Genomic DNA, 20621 nt, shown 5'->3' on the forward strand with positions numbered 1-20621 from the left:
AGAATCACTGCGCGCGCTTGTTTAATCGGCCCCTTGAAGCATTAGATGAGAACCTGTCTCTTAAGCAATAGTCATGACGAAAGTGGGCATCTGATAGAACAAATTAAGTGACAAATATATTGTTTAAGGCGCTTCGATAAATACAAATAAGCGCTTCGAAAAAAAATGAGTATACCAACTGGCGGCTGAGCGGTTTACCTCTCCGTCGCCGCCTCTGCTGTCCGTAACGCGAAGGTGTATTAAGCGCATAAAATGTAACCAGCGGCGACAATTTTTTTTCATAATTGTGGTCTTGATGAGCTCAAAGAAGGCACCCAATAAGGAATGGGGTGGTTTACTTAAATTGAATTGGTCCAAATGAATGGGCCTGAAGCCTTTTTGTGTCAATGCCGCTGTCAGACACGCACGCACGCATACGATACATACACACGTGATAAAGGCACGACACACGCACATAGATACACACGCGATGCAGACACGCACGCAGACGTAGATACACACGATCATACACACGCAATACAGGCACGCACGTAATACAAACGCAATATGGATACGCACATACATACACACGCGCGTACACACGTGCGTGCACATGCGAACAGACACGCACGCACTTACATACACGTGCGCACATACATACATATACACGCGCATGCAGACGCGCACGCACATACATGCAGACGCGATACAGACACGCACGCACATACATACATACACACGCGCATATACACGCACGCACATAAATACACGCGATACGGACACGCAGGCACATACATACACACGCGATACAGACACACAGCGATGCAGACACGCACGCGCATGCACAAGTGATACAGACACGCATGCACATACGTGCACACGTGCATGCACATGCGATACATGCACACACGCACATACATACACACGCGATACACGCACGCACATACATACACGTGCGCGAAAACACAAACGCACGCACGCGCAGGCGCACACATACACACACACATACGTGCGTACACGCACAAACACCGCGAAGACACATACACAAACGCACGCACATGCACTCACACGTTAACACGTGCGCAAACGCACATACAAACGCAGGCGCACATATGCACACTGAGAAGAGGTTTATTGGCGGTGCGTTCCTGTGGTGACGCTCTGAACAAACACAGCAAGTCGGGGCAGAGCACCGTCCAGAAAGATGCCAGCGACCAGCACTGCGAGGCGAACATTGGCGATACTGCTGACCGGCGACGCATCTTCTTCTTCACAACACATACAAACACGCATACACCCGTACACACATGCCTGGAGGGTCGATGCCTGGAGGGTTCATGGCATGCATGAGCAGCTGAAAGCGCATGAAGTTTGCTTGCGCTCGCTTCTCTTGACGTCAGGGTCACCTGACCGGGAGGTATCGCGCGTCGCAGCCATTCAGCGTTGCGGATGCGCCGCCTCCGCGAAAGAGAGGGTGAAGAAAGAGGAAGTTGACGGCGCGGCGAGGGTGAGGCGGTGTGGATAAAGGAGCGCCGCTACTTTCCAACATCAAGGGGCTGTAGAACCCGTGAGTTCTCCGCGGCGGAAGCCGCGTCAAAGCAGCGAGCGTCTGCTACGCGCCTGATATTTTGGGCACTATTATCTAAAATTGCGGAAAATTGGGCAATATTTAATACTGCGTCCCTGCAACATAATACTGCAGCGACTCATCACATAGAGAACGCGTTTGTGTGTCTGTGTGTTGGAAACAGGGATTTTGTATATGTACGTCCTTTCAGCTGGTTTGTCGCCGCATTGGTCCACACTTCGCAGCTGCTTGAGGAACGCATCCTGCGCGCACTTCATCGTGAGAGAAGGCGCTTAACTTACTTTCGTGTAGAATGACGAACGTAAACTTGCTGCAGGAGAGAATTAACTGGAGATAACCAGGAGAATATAGCAGATATGCACGTAGTAACTAGTTCATGCTAACGCGTTCGCACCCTTCATATCCTATCTTTTGTTTCGTGCATTCGATTTGTTTTACAAGGCTGCCTCCCGCGCTCTGCTGTTTCAAGCCATTTCATGCGAAGCCGAATGTGTCAGTCGGCGTGGCCGCGGTACCAAAAGTAAAAAATTACTCGCGTAACTCGCTTCTTGTTCACTTGGTATACACGAAAATTGGCACGGAGGGGCACGAATGTACGTATGCCTAACACGACCGACATGTCATGGCATCACTAACTTGACATGCTTAAATTGCCATTTGCGTGACGACTAACAATAATAATATGGTGTGGCGCGCAAACCCGCTTTCTTTAGCCAGAAATAGTTCTGACGATGTGTGGTCTGACGATTTCTTTCCGTCAGGTGATAAAAAACGTGGTGGTCACCAATATCGATGTCAACATGTAAGACTTACCCGTACATTTTGAAAAACTGACCGCATGGGTAAAATGTATGCGAAAAATTTACGTAAAAAAAACACGGTCCCTTATGCATTCGCCTAAATGACTCGAAAACGAAAGCCATCATCTTTTTCGTCAGTCGATGCATTGAACCTCCCCCGCCCCTCTCCGTGATCGGCCCCGATCATGGAGGCAACGCAAAGCGACCATGTCATGTGATGGTGCCATCATATGACGTCACGTTGAATGACGTCATAGTGACGTCACAAGTTTGGTCGATCTGTGACGTGCTGATGACCTCTAATCCGACCTCTAATCCTATCTACTCACTTCGGCATTAATATCAGCCTTATGTCGGCTTAAATTTATACTCATGTCTACTCACACGCTACTTCGCTACTTCAACGCTACTTCGACGCAGTAGCGTTCATGCGCAAGCTCAGTATTTATCGATCAGACGCGTGAGTTATAGATAGGGCAAACTCTTTCAAGGGAGGTTTTGGATAAAAATATATCGTATTGGTCACCTCTTTCAACAAAAATGTCCTTACTGGATTGCAACAACTGATAACTTGTATTTGAACGTACGAGATGAAAAGGTGCCAAATAAGCACCAATTATGCGATATATTGATGTTAAAGAGCATTAACACCATGGTAAAAAAACAAATTATATGCTAACGGTCCCATGAGTCGACTCACTCAGACTTGGATTGAGCAGTGAGTCTGAATGAGTCCGAGTGAGTAATATTTGGACGAGTTTGAGTCCGAGTGAGTCCGGTCGAGAAAAATATGAGTGAGTCTGAGTTTGAGTCCGGTTGAGGAAAATTTTGGTGAGTCTAAGTCCGAGTTAGCCTAAAGGACAAAATATATTTCATGAGTGAATCTGCGTGAGCTCCACATTTTTTGCCGACCTATGGTAGTAGGCGTCACGCAGGTGATGTGACCGGAGGGGGGAGAGTGATTAAAGAAATAAATAAAAAAGGTGATGATAATGTTGATAATGCACATGATCTCGCTAACCAATCGCATCACCCATACACTTACAGCTTAGCGTCGAACGGTTTTGACGGCACAGAACTGGCTGAATTTTTTTTCACCTTTTTTTTTGCTTACCAAGCATCTTTGTTGAGTAAGAGGGGTGTTTTTGGTGTTCTGAAAATGTATTTAAAGGGAATCATTTTTCTCTTTAGCATTGTTTTAACTCCTTTTTGAGAGTTGTTTATTCAGCCAGCGTCGGTACTCCTCTACTCGTAGTGCCATGCCGGGACAATCTGGTGTCCCTGGTGCTCCGGTGGAGGCGCCGTTCTGCCAGCGAGCTGGCTTTCCTGGCTACACAATTCGGACCGCTCTGCCACCTGCCAGCAGGTGAGGAACTGTGTTGAGAGTGCGAGCATGGGCTCACGTCTCAAACAAGACAGGTTGGTCCTAGTGGATGGAGACAGAAAAGTTCCAAACGAGACAGATTCTTTGTACTAGATGGAGACTGAAAAGTATTGGACGCAACAGTTTGTTTCTAACGTTTAGTAGTGCTTCCACTGGGGCTAGTTGGTATGGCATATTGCAAAGTGAAACAATGCGCTGCATAGATGAAATGAGATGAATGACACAAGAACATGAAATAGACAAGGACCTTGCACACTAACAACTTTTATTCAATCGCTTTCGCTCGTCAAATATATATACAAAGATAATGAAAGGTGATGTGTGCAATGATACAAGAAAGAGCAAAGAGTCAACGTGACAAGTGTGACGCAACAGCTCCAGTGAGACAGGTTGTCTCCAGTGAGACAGGTTTCTAGTAAATGGAGACAGGTTGTTCTTAGTAGTGGAGTATGAAAAGTTTCAAACGAGGTAGGTTGTTTCTACTAGATGGAGACTGAAAAGTATTGGACGCGATAATTTGTTTCTAGTATATGGAGACAGGTTGTTCTTAGTAGTGGAGAATGAAAAGTCTTGAACGAGCCTGGTTTTTCCTAGTAGATGGAGACTGAATGGTTTGTATTGAAGCAGGAATATAGGCAGCACTCACACTGGCAACTGACAGAGGTCACGCGATTGTCACAAATTTATTTATTTATTTATTTATTCATTGAAAAATACCTTACAGGCACGAAGGCATTGAGTAATGGAGTTACAATGAAATTACAAGTAAACTCATAAGGAACAGGGTTACAATGCAAGTGAATAACAACAACCTAGAAAAATACAGTGCAACAAAATTTACAGTACAGTAATTACAGCACGTTACAAATTAGATTACAGCACGTTAGAAAAAAGAAAGTTCAACACCTCATAAAATTATACAACGTTTGAAATTTAAACAACAAAACAATCTTACGACACTATTGTAAGAAAATGCACCTCAAGTTTCTGTCGAAACGAGTTAGGGTTACTATCGGAGACAATATCATCAGGATGGTCATTCTAAATGTGTATGGCATGTGGTAGGGCTGCTGTGTCACACACGTTTGTGTTACCAAAGGTGCGTGTGAAGCTGAGATGATCATTCAACCTACATGATGTGTAAAAGGGGGTGGTCAAGGTGTAATGACGATATATTTTGTTACTGTAGACGTACACGTGAAATAGGCATAGCAATGACATTTGATGGCGAATAGATAATGGCTGAAGGGAGCAACTGAGTTTAAGCTGAGTCACACTGGAATGATTGTCGTAGTGTCTGGCAGCTTTGTTCCGAACTGCTTCAAGCATATTAATTTGATAATGAGCGAAAGAAATTAGAAATTGTCAGTCACCATTTGTGACCAATCACCAATCCCTGACACTCACCAATGTGAATGTCACGATTGGTCGCTTTGGCCAATTGCTCACGCGAGCAACCTTTGCAGGAATTCTGGAAAAAAGCGGCTGGCTTGTGGAGCTGTACCAAGAGCTGTCAACCGCCGGGCTGGGCGTCTTCACCAAAAGCAGCCTGGACAAAATGCCCACTCCACAAGCCACTGGTGCCCGGTGTCGTCGGACTTGCGCCCATTTCTTTCCTGTAAGGTTGATACCGAATATTGTGTTTCCCCTTATTTCTACACGCATTGAGTAAGCAGAACTGTGCTGGTATGTGGAGGACCAATGTTAAAGAGAATGCCCACCTTGCAATTGAATTGAGACCATCTGTTGTTATTTCTCTTCAACTGAAAATTTTCAATAATCTTGAGTATACATTTTGAATTGGCACAAGGCAAATCACAGTGTTGTAACCAGGAAATATTTTCGTAGTAGAGACTAGGAATGTGCGAATAGTAAATTTTAAGTTCAAAGCGAATAGTGATTTGGTCAAATACTTTCGAATCGAATAGTTCGAATAGTATACTATATCACCTATTATAAAGAAAAATGAGAATATTTGTCATGAACCAACTAAACTGCACAATATTTTTTTAAATTGAAACAAGGCATGTGCAAATGTCATTCTTTTTGGTTCAAAGGAAGTGGAAGCAACTTTGAATAGTACCAGGATTTGACTTTCGGTAGAAAGCAAGTGATAACCTCTAAAATATGTTATGTTTTAAAGTTTACTGTACCTAGAGCATATTAGCTGGTATAACAAGCTTTTAAACTTAAAAAAATGGTAAATCGAAGTGAGGGTAACATGTTCATTTAAACTTGAAGTGGGGCTTCGTGGCAGTGCGGATTTCGTCTGAATAGGTGTATTCACGGTATAGCACCCATTCGCTGCAGTGAAAACACCTTTACAGGGGGTTACATGCGGTTTGTAAGTGTCTATTTGTTAATTTCGAATACTTCGAAATTTAGAATAACTTAAATTTGTTTCGAAGTAAATTCGAATACTTTAATATTCGTTCGAATATTCGCACATGCCTAGACATTTCTCGTTTCTTTGGTATGCACTGTTAACGCTCTCCGCACACCGGAGCCAGACATATAGAAAGTATTTTACTTTGATCTTAAAGTTTTTGTCACCCAACATCTGCAAGCCACTCCCACGACAGTGGACATTTTTGCGACGAGTCAGCACAGTTCCACGGGGGTTGTGAACTCTGCTTTCTGCATGCAGCCTAAATTGCAGAAATCGCTGTCAGAGTGGCTGGATGACAATTCACTCGTCGTTGTTTATGTGCACCACATGAGACTGACAGCAGATGGCAGAGCTGCTGCTAGTACATTGCGAGTTGCTGTCTCAGGATGTGTTAACACGTCACCATGGAACTGCCCCTTTGATATCGAAACCAGAAGTGTTTGTTAAAGGTAGTGGTATTAAAAATATATTCCACGCATCACCAGGCACAACAATGCTCTTTTAAGGGTTCTCATCACCAGTGTTACTATTTAGAGCGACTATATCCAAAAATACATAAATTTTGTGTCAGCACTCCTTTAACTGTCATTATAGGCTTGGCATCTGGAATCATCTGTTGCTCCTTTCACTCTTGCTAAATTTGTTGTTGAGAAGCACATGCTATTGAAACAATCATGTTGAAGCTCTCTAGGGCTAGTAATGTTTTTTTAGAATGTAGCACCTAAATCAGCTAGCGGGCCGCAGTCCCGAAATTTAGTCCTACAAGGGCTGAGACAGTGAAGAAAGTCGGAGCGGGAGGGGGAGGGGGGGGATTGAACAAAATGTCACGTAACGTAGCCATTTGAAAGAATGCCTTCTCCATATCTCATATGAGTCATATCCGATCCGCAGGGGATTTGACGTACAAAAAGATATCGATACCGATTTGCAGAGTGACTAAAATTCTGAAATAGAGTTTCTGTTCTGCAGTGATGTTTCAACACATAGTGACCGCACGGGCTGCCTGAGGAAAAAACGCTTGAGACCAGTTCTGTCTTTGTAGCTTACCCGAACAAAGCGTTATTAATCGCAGTATGCAAGAAAGTAATGCAAATACCATTTAGCAAAGACACAAAACTTTATTCCTTGTGAAGGCGCGGGCCGCTAGTGAAATGTTCGCGTTTGATATCTCTGACTTAAATGGACAACGTGTGTCTGATGATCAGCAGCTATGATGTAGATCTCAGACCATTACCTACAAGATTTTCGGCATACTACAGGAATTGCCTAGCCTTTAAGGTCATCCTGAGGATCCCTGCCATTCTATGTCGTTTCTGACAAGTGCATAGTAATGGAAGCAATAAAAAATATATGTTTTTAATGTTTGTATCGCAAACATTTGTTTCTGCAAGACTTTTATGGTAGTCCACTTGTATTTTAGAATTTTATCGCACTTTAGAAAAAGGTAGGAGGTGGTATGGACTAGAGCTTATGTGCTTGAGGAGGAGCATCATCAAATTTGTAGTGCAGAATAACGGGTGGTCTACCTTTTTAACAAACGTCGACACATCAATGCTTCTTGTCATGACAGAACTTTCTTAGCCACTGTTGATTATGCAGCCTCTCGCTGTCTATTTTCGGGATGCGTTCCTTGCAAGGACCTAGAGCAAAGCCTTGCAATTATAATTTTTACTAATTTACTTGGTGCGTTTCCTGTCTTTTCTCTTCTCTATCTGCTTTCCAAATGCTCAGCCCTGCTGGTAAGGACCAGACGAGAAGGTAATTCCAAACTTTAAAAAAATATTATTTTATTTTTGAAGCTCGTCAAGGAACTACTGACAGCAAACTATTGCCTCACTCTTGCTTGTTAATACTTTTTTAAAGACACGCTTATGCTGTAGTTACACTCAAGTGACTCAAATGCTTGCGAGTGCGAAAAACAATTACATTGCTTTTCAACTTTTCGGCATATTGCTTCTGCAACTTTGCCAAGCTCAGCCCCGCCACGGTGGTCTAGTAGTTATGGTTAGAGCTGTGCGAATAGCAAAATTTCGGGTGCGAAGCGAATTCGAATATTGAGGTGTGAGTGCGAATCGAATCGAATATTTTTCGAATATTTCTCGAATATTTCTATAATGTTTTTCGAATACTTCGAAGTGAAATTGCAGAAAAAAAAGTTTGAGAGGATTCCTAAGCATATTCTTATGAGATAGCAACATGAAAGCGTTTCATTTCGCCAGGTTGAAGCACTGGCGGGGTGGTGTTTCATAGTTGTCTTATCAAGAATGAGGCAATGTAGAGGCCGAATTCTATTTATGTACATGATTTGGTGCAACCAAAGTGTTGCCGACAACACTTTACACGTGATAAGCAAAGATGCCATTTCCTCAGCCTCTCCTCTTTCAACTTCTGTGGAAGCCCAACTGATGTGGCGGTCAAGGGTGTGCTCCCTTCAAGTCCGGAGTTCCAAATCTGCCTCGTAGACGTCGATATATAAGAACATCTGAAATTTTGGATGCTAAAAAGCTTCGGCGTCCGATTTTTCGGACTTCCTGCCCAAATTTCAGGCCCAAAAATGCATTAATTGAGCCCCCAACTCTGCCACATCTTTCATCTCCATGTTGGAACCAGCGTTCTCTTGAGGTCATGCATTTGCGACCGTAGCGGAGCCTAAAAGGCAGCTTTGCCGCAATATCAGGGTGTGATGAGGTGAAGCATATTGAAAAATCTAGGGACCACTTCCAATCGGATGTTCACTGTGTCTTGGCAAAGTTCGACCGCAACGGAGCTGGAAAGGCAGCTTTGCCGCAATACGGGGGTGTGATGAGGTGAAGCATATGAAAAATCTAGGGACCACTTTTAATCGGACGTTGACTGTGTCTTGGCAAAATTCGACCGTAACGGAGCTTGAAAGGCAGCTTTGCCGCAATAACGGGGTGTGATGAGGTGAAGCATATTGAAAATCTAGGACTCGCTTCCAATCGGACGTTCTTGGCTAAGTTCGACCGTAACGGACCTTGAAAGGCAGCTTTGCCGCAATACGAGAGTGTAATGAGGCGAAGCATATTAAAAATCTGAAGGGGTCACATTCAATCGGGCGTTGACTGTATTTGTTTTTGGGAAGTTCGAATAGTTCGAATAGTAAAATTCCAGTGCGAATCGAATCGAATAGCAAACACTATTCGAAAAATATTCGAAATTTCGAATATTCGCACACCCCTAGTTATGGTGCTTGACTGCTGACCCGAAGGTCGCGGGTCGAATCCTAGCCGCGGCGGCTGCATTTTTAATGGACGCGAAAATGTTTGAGGCCCATGTACTTGGATTTAGGCGCATGTTAAAGAAACCCGGGTGGTCGAAATTTCCGGAGTCCTCCACTACGGTGTCCCTCATAATCATATAGTGGTGTTGGGACGTTAAACCCCAGATATTATTATTATTATTATTATTATTATTATTATTATTATTATTATTATTATTATTATTATTATTGCCAAGCTCACTATCTTCGTGCAGCAGTCTGCCTTATTAGTACAGTGGTTACGGTGCTCGGCTGCTAACCCGAAAGTCGTGGGTTCGATCCCGGCCGTGGTGTTCGCTTTTCGACAGAGGCGAAATGCTAGAGGCCTGTGCACTATGCGATGTCCGTGCATGTTAAATAACACCAGGTGGCCGAAATTTCCGGAGCCCTCCACTACAGCATGCCTCATAAACATATCGTGGTTCTGGCGCGTATAACCCCAGATGTTACCATTATTGTCTTCTTGAAGCGCTAGCAATGCATTCAGACAACTGCATGCCTGTAGGCGTGGCTTTGATTACACCCTCAGAGCTCCGTTAGCATGGCTGTGGTGGCAGTCTTTGATGCCAAGTCACAGATGTTAATCAGACCTCCATATAACAAACTTGAATATAACGAATTATTGGTTAATACGAAGAAAATTAAGGGCAGCCCGGTGGTTAAGTGTTAAGAATATATGTTTATAACGAATTTTTGTATACAACGAAGTTATTTTTGTATTGGATGCGACTACAACATTTGAGGGTTAATCTCATGGAGATAACAGTGCTGCCCCTCCAAAAATTTTGTCACAGTTGAATTTTAAGCAACCCACTGCAGTCAAATTTAATTCCGAGCTCCTCCGTGACTCATGGCCCTCGTTGTGGAAATATGTTGAACTTCGCCATTTAAATTTTGTTTTTTAAATAAATATGTAATAAGAAAGTACAGCTTGTGGTGAATGTTGACTGGGGAAGCCTCTGCATTTCCTTTGTGTTTCAGGATATGGTACAGTTCGTTACTGCAGAATCATTCGAGGCCAAGCTACTGCCTGTCTGGCGAGGATTGTGCGCAGACCCGGACTTGTCCGTGCGCTCTGCCATGGCCGGTGGGGTTGGTCAGGTACGCTCTCTGTCTATGCCTCTTAACTGTGCCATTTTCAATCAATCAATCAGTCAATAAATCTTGACCCAGTCATGCTTTGGAGTATGAGTTCCTACTGTGGCGATTGAAGTACGCTAGAAGTGAGGGGACCATAGACTCACTCAGATTCACTCGGACTCACTCAGATTTACATTGAGCCGTGAGTCTTAGTCTGAGTGAGTCCGGGTGGGTAATGTTTTCTTGAGATTAAGTCCGACTGAGTCTGGTTGAGGAAAATTTTCGTGATATCTGAGTCCGAGTGAGTCCGGGTGAGGAAAGTTTTAGTCTGGTGTTCAAGCCCCCACCTCCCACACCCCTCAGCAATTCGAAATTACTGGCAAAGTGGAGGGGCACTTTCCTGGAAGAGCGTGGAAATTTGAAATTAGCACGGAAATTGGAGTGGGCGCTTGCTAAGAATTTTACAGTGGTGTAATATTGTTACGAATGCATGCAGGTGGTGAACACACTGAGAGACCACGGCGTCGTAGGCTGGCCACGGCTCTTGCTGTGTGAGATTTGCAGCCTGCTCACAGAGGGTCTCCTGGCAGAAAGTCTGGCGGGCTTAGTGCATGCCCTATTGGCGTGTCGAGAAATGTGTCGTCCTGCCTGTCAGGGCTGTGACGGATGCTGCATGGTAAGCGCGCGAATGGTCTATATGGTCTGTAGAACTACACAAATGGCCTATAGAAATAACTCAAACCTCAATATAACGAATACAAATATAACGAATTATCGGTTACAATGAAGTAAATTAAGGATAGTGTCGTCATAAGTACAGTGTTACACATAAATGTTCATAAGAAATTTTCAGGTATAACGAAGTTATTTCCGTGGCAGATGTCACTTCGTTGTAATGCAGTTTGAGTGTACAAACAAACAATACGTGGATTAGGGCACAACTGAGAATGCTGCAATATATTACAGAACCAGCCCATGTACGGACATGACAAAACCAGTTTAGAGGTTTTAACGGTGACCCAAAAAAATATATAGATCAGATTTCAGAAATTCTGTTGGCTGAGCCACCTTCTGAGGCATGGGCATGTGTACACAGGTTTTTTATAAGTATTCGCCCATGTTTTTTTTTATGCCCATCTGTTGCACCCCCGCCACTGTCCGATGCGTAGTTGTTCGGAACCCCATGAAGACATTCTGGTTAAAACTGCGCAATGGGACGGCAAATGAAGAAAGGCAAGACGTTTCGTTTCCCATCCCATTGCGTAGTTTCCACCAGAATGAACTCATACCAACTCGCCCAACTCTCCATGCTGCTTACCCCATGAAGAGTGTGGCTTTTATATCTCTCTGCAAAAAATATTAAACTGCATCACACCTAAACCTCATTATAATGAAGTTGCGTCTGATGCGAAAATAACTTCCTGATATCCGAAAGTTTGTTATAAGTGAGTCTTTGTACCGCTGTATCTGTGACAAGACTATTTTTCATTTACTTCGGTATAACTAGTTATTCGTTATATTCACATTTGTTATATCCAGGTTAGAGAGAGAAAAGGTTTATTATGGCAGAAAAGCTGAGAGGTCGGCCTGAATCAATGTTCTGGCCTGCTACTCAGCAGTAGGAAAGGGGAGAGTGGTAGTATAGAGAGTGGAGAGAAGATGTGGATGATGATGATAGAAAAAAGTGGCGACAAAGTAAGTCTTTGAATGTTCAAAAACTATTTACAGTCTCTCGTCAAGCTCTGTAGCGCGCAAAAACATGTTCAGCGCTTTCAGAATATCGCGCTGATGACGTGGTGGTGGTCCCAACAGAACTTTTTCTGAAACTTGTTGCTTCGATGACAACAAGACGGCCGCCATTGAATTTCTTTGCGTGAGGTATCGTGGGCAGACGCACAGGAGGTGTTCGATAGTCTCAGGAATGCCACACATCTCGCAATTGAGACTGTCGGCACGGCCGATAAGGTGTAGGTAACGGTGAGTGAATGCCACACCTAGTCGTAGTCGGTGAAATAAGCTTGTAATACACCTTTTCATGGTTGGTGGGATTCTAACACATATTTCTAACATATTTGGGTCAAGTTCGTGAAGCCGGCGGTGACGATGGCTTGGTAAAGACCAGTATGCTGCTGTAGTCTCACTCAGGAGTGTGTACACTACGGTGTTAGTATCCGGTCGGGAAAAGGGGATAGCTGGTGTTATCATGGGCCATCTTTGCCTCCGCATCGGCTTGCTCATTGCCCTGCAGACCGCAGTGCCCTGGAACCCACTGACACATGATACGATGGCCAGTTTTCAGGGCGACATCGTGTAATTCGGCCATTCGTGAGCAAGTATGTAATAAGGCCCTCGTTTAAGTGCTGAATCTATCACTTGGAGTGCTGGTTTACAGTCACAAAATATAGTCCATTGGTGAGGAGGTTGCGTCGATATGTAACGAATTGCCTCGCGGACGGCTACAATCTCTGCCACCGTCGATGTTGTTCGGTGGTCCAGACGGAAGCGTTCACTGGTCTTCAAACTTGGTATAACGAATGCCGCTGTTGACGCAGTGGGTAAAACAGACACGTCAGTGAAAACATGCACAGAATTGGCATATTCTGTGGATATATACGATAATGTTAATTGTTTGAGGCCACATAAAGGTATGCGCGACTTTTTAGCCACTCCTGGAATGGATAGGCGCACTGTAGGTCTTGATAAAATCCATGCTGGTATCTCTGCAACTTTTGCGGGAGCGAAGCCTGAGGGAATGATGTTCTCATGGCGTGAGATGATTTCTGCAAAAGTGCTGTCCTGTCGGTGGGTGTGGATCGTTGACAGAGGATGACGTTCATGCCGCGTCAATAGTCGGAGATAAACTCTTAACGGTTCGCATGAAAGATAACTATCCATGGGAGTTATGCGTGCTTCCGCAATAACTCCTAATGTTGACGTACATCGCGGTATGCCAAGACATGTCCTCAATGCCTGAGCTTGCAAACTTTCTAACGTACGCAGGCAGAACGGGCGTTGGTTGGTCATAACAGGTAAGCTGTATCGTAGGTAGCTTACGAAAAGTGCCTCATACAGCTGAAGCAACGACCTCTCTGATGGGCCCCATTTCGTGCTTGCTATATATCTAAGCACGTGTATGAAGCTGCTTAGCTTGGATCTAAGCATCGACACGTGCTTTGACCAGGACAAGTTTCGGTCAATCATCACTCCTAAGAATCGATGATGTGTTACATATGGTACGGAAGTGCCATCAATTATGATTTGGTAACGATGCATCGTTTTGCGTGTAAATGCTAGGGCCGCACACTTCGCTGGCACTCTTGTGTTGATCGTGACTTCATTATGAAGACGTCCATTTGTAATACTGATATCATTGTTGAATGAGGTCGGTCATTACTTTATCGATGGTGCAGGAAGAACAGCTTGCAGAGCTCGTCTCCACCGCGGAGACTTGCATTGCACGAGTGGGCCTCAAGTGGCGCCGAGAGGCGGCTGTATGGAGCGCCCTGGGTTGCCTAGCTGGCCCGCTGCTTCTGGATCCCCTGGAGGAACGGATCACGAAGCGCCTACTGCAGCGAACTCAGGCATCCGTGAGTGTCTTTTCTACTCTTTGTTGTTCTCCCTTTCTTGCAGTAGACCTCTCCCTGGGTACTTCACACAGTGCCAGTCACGTCACAGCGTGGTGTCACCGGTGCACGTGCAGTGGCCGTGGTTGGCAAAACACCACCACAGCTGGCTCAGTGTGGTGCGGTTGTGCAGTGTTTGGTTCAGGAGTCAGCCATGCAGAAACATTGCTACATTGGGGACCGATATGTACAGTACGGTCCACAGTTAAAGGGAACGCTCGAATGAGCACCCCTCATATTTCATACCTCTTAACTGCAAGTGGATGCGGAAACATTGTTCGTGCACGGCACTAGTCAATTAAAAGGAGTCAAAACTATCAAACACCAGTAGATGCAAATCTAAACCACTGTGCTTTTCCAAGAAGGCGAAACCTGGACATACCCTGAACGCAAGTGTTCCCTTTAAGAGTGGACCTGTCTGTACATGACATTGAGAGCAACGACGGTGTGGCTCAGTAACCCAGGTGACCTTGCTGGGAATGTTGCACGCGGTATTTGTATCCCATAACAAGCAAACAATACATGCATCCTGGCACAAATGCAAATGCCACAGAACCAGCCACACACTCATAGACACGAAAAAAACAGTTTAGGTTTTAACTGCGATCCGAAAATAAAATGTAGGATTTCAGCAATTCTCCCTGGTGGCTGAGCCACTTGTAGCGTGCATTCCAGTGGCCAAGACGTGAATTGCCGATGATGTTTTTTGAAGACAGTGTGTTGTCTGCTGTGAGAGCCTGTTGATGGCCTGGTAAACATGTTCAACATAGAAGAAAGCACTGAAGTCGGCTGACTTCTTGTATCCCGATGGTATTAGCACCAGTGCTATTTTCTTGCTCACAGGAGCTCTGTTCCCAGTAAAAAGGAAATTCCTTTAATGCATCGAAGCTGTAGTCTATCACTATAAGCTAAACATGGTGTTTCTGTTTAGTGCACCCTTATGCTAAGTCGAGAAATAAAGGACAGCATTAGGGTAGAAACGTAGTGAAACTTCTATGACTTCATGACGTACAAAGCGTGGGCAGCGTTGCATTACATTGAAATTTGAGTAATTGGTGATGGCGAAACTGAAATGCGCAAAGGAAAAAGAAATGTATTCTGCAGTTTCAACTAGAAAAAAAGGCAGTGGTTGTCTCCTTTTTACAGCGAAAGCTGTTATGAGATCATTTCACCGGCCGTTTTTGGTGCCGTAGTTGTCTGCCGCCGCCGCCGCCGGTGTCCGTAACCAGTATCGCTCGAAATAAGAAAAAAAAACGAAATAATAAAAAAATTCCAGGATGGAACGAGGTTCGAACCTGGGCCCTCTGCGTGTGAGCCCAGTATTCAACCTCTGAGCCATGCCGGTGCTTGGAACTGCTTTGCAAAAAGGTCCTATACAGGCATCATGTTGGAAAGGAACCACATTTGCATATGCAATATAGCGTGGTAGAAGAGTAAAATAAGCACCAAGCGTCGCACAACGCGAATTCTGTAACCAGGCGTCACACAATGCGAATTGCGCAACGAGTAGGTTGTTGAATGCTTCCAACCCATTACAAAGAGCTCTGCCATAATTCTTCGTCGTCATCAGGCACAGCATCAACAATGTGCGCATAATGCCTTACATGCGTTTAGCAGGTACCACGGCTCTCCGTAGAATGACGAAAAATGGCACAGTGCCTGCTGCCCTACTTCTCAAAAATTACAATGATTTATAGCGTAGTGGGTTCCTCGCAAGTGCACTTGTGTTGGTTGCCAAGGAAGCCCATAAGCGCATGATCCATTTTTTGGGATCTCAGTAAAGTTCTTCGCCCCCCCCCGTCTCTCTCCCACGTCAACGTATGGAAATAGCGACCGGGCGTCACCCAATGCAAATTACATAACTGGTGGGCCGTTTAAAGGGGTACTGACACCTTTTTTCGAAGGCGATTTTTATTCTCCCATACAAATCTCCTGTATGCAGAGGCGGCTCTGAGCAAGTGTGAAGCTCAGCAGGTGCTGATAAGATATTTTAATTTGATATTAAAGTCAATTTTTCCATGGCGCACCTACTAACATCGACACTAGCTTGACGTCAGGCTACAGTACAAATTCTGGTGACTTCACGCAGCAGTCTGGCTAGTTGGGATGACGTTAGCTACCAAAACTTCCAAGATGGCCGCTTGTGCGTCATCAAAACTTCCAAAATGGCCGCTTGTGCGTCACCAACGGAGCCACCGTGTGGAGCGGCCGAGGAAACGTCACTATATATTGTGCGAGCACGTGACGAGAAGCTCATACCGTGTTGTGACGCCAGGGTACAGTAGGAACCGAAACTAGCTTTTAAAAACATACTGTAATTAATTTTTCAGGACGCACTCGCGCGTAGCACTACCTTTTCTAGGCTCTTGAGGGCTTGACCTTTCGTTTGACGCAAAAAAAAAGCAACTGAAAACATTCGTGTCAGTAGCCCTTTAAAGCTTCCAACCCATTACAAAGGGCTGCGCCATAATTCTTCATCGTCATCAGTCGTCACGTCAACAAAGTGCACATAATGCCTTACAGACGTGTAGCTGATGTCTCGTGTCTCCGCAGAATGACGAATAATGGCTTAGTAGGTGCTTGCCAACTTCACAAAAATTGTGATTTATGGCGTAGTGGGTACCTTTCTAGTGTAATTGTATTGTAGCCCCAAGAGAGCTTACAACGGGCTCTAGAAACGCCGCTCTTCCAGCTTTCGCTGTGAGTGTGCTGCGGTTTCAGCGCAGGCCTGGCGTTTTTTTTTCTTGCTTGTTGTGTGGCATGATTTCGCTCTGTTCAGTTGTTTCACAATGTTGGCGGTGATGTACGTGAAGCAGAGTACAGTGAGCATGACGGGGTGGGAACTTCGCAGGGACCGCTACCGTGTCGACTAGCCGCCGTCCAGAGCCTAGTGGCTTTTCTGCGGTCTAGTGCCAGTGGTCGAGAGCGACTCCTCGCGGACATCACTCGTGGTGAGTTAGTCACTCCTTTTAAAGGCCTCATTTAAACATGTGTATCTTTTCGTGTAAACTTCATTGTTAATATCGCCATACTGTTGTCTATGTTATAACTAGTTATCTAACTTGTGTTTTGTTTTTGCTTGTGCGCATAAGAGTGTTTACAAATATGTGCAATTTTTTTGTGTAAATGTATATATAGTCATGTTTGTTAGTCTATGCTTGTCCTCCAGTAGTAATACTTACAGTAATCTGTTGTATAACTTGTTCGATTTCATTCACTATGTTCCTTTTTCTTGCCCTTTTGATTGGTCTTCGGACTGCAGTATGTACTAAATAACTAAATCTTAGGCCATGTAGAATGCCCAGATTCAGATAGAGTGCATGCAAAATGTAATGTTCGAAATACAAGTGCATGTGTCATCACAAAGAGCTAACTAAAACAAACAGATTTGCTACCTAAACTAAGAAACGCAACAAAACGCGAGCTTATTTTGCAGTTGTGTCTTTTAGTCAGGACATTGCCTTCATGCTCTGACATTCTTCTCATATTGTTTAACCCAGCCGGAGGTCTGTTGAAGATTTTACCTTTAAATATCCTCGCTTGTTGTCACTTTTTTGCTCAGATTTGGCGGAAGCACGAAGCAGTCGCAGTCGGCTCATGTTTGTGCAGCTCTGCGCACACATTCAGGACAGCGAACTACTAGAGCAGTGGCAGCTGGTGCAACATCTGCATCGTCTGGCCAGTAAGCTGGAGCATGCACACGGCTCGGGACATCATATTAGATAATTGGACAAAAAGAAATTGATGACTCTTTGACAGATTGTAACGTTGGGCAAGTTGGTGCATGGTTTAACGAAAGACTTTTGGCGCTAACACAACGAGGAAAAAACGAGAGAAGATAGGATAGGGTGCCAGACTTTCAACTAGTTTATTTTCAGCACATGACCGAAATATATATATTTTCAAAAATGTGCACTCTCAGAGGGTGTAGCACGTACAAATTATTATTCAATACTACCATCAGAATGAGCTATCGTACGGCGCTCTCTAAAAACAAGCATTCATTATTGTACGTTGTTCCTTCAGTCTCTCTGTACAAGAATGAATGCTTTAGATATTTCCGTGCGATAGCTTATTTTGATGGTGTTGTGTGATCATTTGCCCGTGCTGTGCCCTCTCTGCATGCACATTTCTGAAAATATATGTATTTGGGTGATGTGCTGAAAATAAACGAGTAGTTGAAAGTTTAGCATCCTTATCCTGTCTTCTTTTGTTTTTTTCCTTGTTCTGTTTGTGTCACAAGTCTTTCGTTAAGTGACACTTTGTCTTTGTCACTTCAGTGCCGTGCTGCTATACGACAAAAGAAGTCAGAAATGTTTGCGTTGATATTGTTGATTTTATAAATCAGCGTACCTGCCAGCTTTCCTGAGCCTTCACGAAATATGGCTGCAATTTGGGGTTTTTCTGATGTTTCATCATGGTTTATGAAGAATACCGCTCACGTTAATGTTTTGAGTATTGTCAAAACAGGCGTGTCACATATCGAGAAGTCATATACCATAAAGGCACTTGCTGGGGACAGTTTCCCACTTCCCGATGCCGCCAAAATCAACAACTGCTAAGTCACTGTAAAAGTTATGGCGACCTAATATCAGAGCATTGCCTGTTGCATGAGTGCAGCATTTACAGTTAGGTCATTGCTATTAAAGATTATGTGCATGGCACAGAGCTGTGTGCGGAGGGCTGGGAACATTGTTATGGGAAATTTACACCATTCCGCCTAACCTGTACGCATAGTTTTAAGAGTTTTTTTTGTTCTTCAAGTTCTCATGTTGGCAGTTAACAAGGAGCTGCCTAAATAACAACACAGAAAGTATTATCATAATTAGAGCCAACCATATATTTAGTACTATTTTCACTTAAACTGTCAGTATTAGCGCTGTAAGTTCAGCATTAATGGAATACCAATTGTTATGATCTCACACATTCATTGCTTGGTTAGCTGATCACAAAGTGGGCTAGCTGAACAGTGAGCATCGGCCTGGACAGCATTGCAAACACCATTAGATTCATTTACAATGCTGCACTGCCATTTCTGTTTTTAACTACAGCTGATGATCCAGTAGAAAATGTGCGGCGTCAGGCTCGTCGCTGCTTGGAGCAACTGGAACCAGGGTTGAAAGCAGTGCCGCAGTCAACGACCACGGAGGCACTCTCAGCCGGCACTAGCAGGCTCAAGGTGCGAGAATCTATGCTGAATATGAAAACAAGGTCAATAAAACAAAAATATGTTTTAATGCCATGCCATTAAAATATTGATATGTTTTAATGTCACAACATTAATATAGCGATATATTTTAATGCAATAGGATTAGAACATTAATATGCCTTGAAGCCACAGCACTAAAGACATTCTGCAACAAAAGTTTGGTTTGCATGAAGAGCCTAGCTTTCAGTGTGCTCATTGAACACTGTTCGTGGAAGATTTTGTGCTTGAAATATGAATGAATGCACCTCGAAAAGTTCACAAGATTGAGCGTTTTTGATTTTGTAACTGTCAAAAAAATGTTGGGCAGTTTTTCCTGAAAGGCAAGGCACTGTGAGTGGCTGCAGGGCACTGCACTGAGATGCTGCAAACAGTTTTGTTCTCTAAGAAAAGAATACATGGTTTCAGCAACACTATTGGTTGAAAACCGATTTATCTTTCATGCACGTTTATATTCGTGAGCTTGAATCGACAGCATGATCGTTTCATGCGGGCTGTGACTAGCATGTTGTATTCGTCTCTCCATGGTTCTGCCAAGTGCAGTTCACATAACTGTAGTGTCTTTCTTTGTGCACTATTACAGACATTTAAATCTGGTGCTTCTGTTCTTCTGAAACTTAGTGGTGTTCATGAACCTAACCTAACACAACCCTAAGAAGCCCTAAGTGAAAAAAATTTTACATCCTGCAGTCGGTAGAATTCATCAGCTTTTCTCCTCAAATGCAGCAAATGTCATCTGAATAAGCTTAGTAGCAGTATGATGCATGCATTCCTGTGTTTCAAGTGTTCTTGAATAATAGGAGTCCTTGGGCAGGAAACGAAGTTTCAAATTGGGAAAGCTCTTGCTGTTCAACACTGTTTATTTGACACTTTGCGAATGCAGACCATGGCCCTCAGTGTACTCAAGGGTTCTTCACTGGAGCACCTACCTTCTTCAAAAGTGCCAGTTAGTTCACGACGTTGGCCACCGGGTGAGTTTCGGCTCTTGTCAAGTCCATAGGCCGACAAACTCACTTGTCAGTTGGCCTGCCTAGACCCGAATGACTGAATCAGGAAACAGCACAGTAAAACCGAAGACGAAGCAGAGGAACGAACAACACACCACATGAACCGCTGATGGTGGCACTTCATGTGGATTGTTGTTCGTTCCTCTCCTTAGTCTTCATTTTTACCACGTTTCCTGACTCAAGATGTTCAACCAATTGGCCAACAAGTTCACTTATTAGACTTTATTGAAAGACTGGCCTGCAAGTATGAGTCAAGAAAGCTTGGCTGAGTAGAATTTTGGTGAG

At 44.1% G+C, this 20621-nt stretch overlaps 1 protein-coding gene across 1 annotated transcript in view; it reads left to right on the forward strand.

Annotated features, from left to right (window-relative positions):
- The window catches only part of LOC119401726 (serine/threonine-protein phosphatase 4 regulatory subunit 4-like), a 92550-nt gene that overhangs the window by 43331 nt on the left and 28598 nt on the right, over window positions 1-20621 (forward strand). The window contains exons 8-16 of the mRNA XM_049418117.1: window positions 3623-3733; window positions 5218-5369; window positions 10402-10521; window positions 10997-11176; window positions 13911-14087; window positions 16975-17074; window positions 17686-17805; window positions 19175-19302; window positions 20213-20300. Of these exons, the coding sequence (XP_049274074.1) occupies window positions 3623-3733; window positions 5218-5369; window positions 10402-10521; window positions 10997-11176; window positions 13911-14087; window positions 16975-17074; window positions 17686-17805; window positions 19175-19302; window positions 20213-20300 (1176 nt within the window). The remainder of the gene's footprint in view (window positions 1-3622; window positions 3734-5217; window positions 5370-10401; window positions 10522-10996; window positions 11177-13910; window positions 14088-16974; window positions 17075-17685; window positions 17806-19174; window positions 19303-20212; window positions 20301-20621) is intronic.

Source organism: Rhipicephalus sanguineus, chromosome 8, assembly GCF_013339695.2.
Source record: "Rhipicephalus sanguineus isolate Rsan-2018 chromosome 8, BIME_Rsan_1.4, whole genome shotgun sequence".
NCBI classification, from domain to species: Eukaryota; Metazoa; Arthropoda; class Arachnida; order Ixodida; family Ixodidae; genus Rhipicephalus; species Rhipicephalus sanguineus.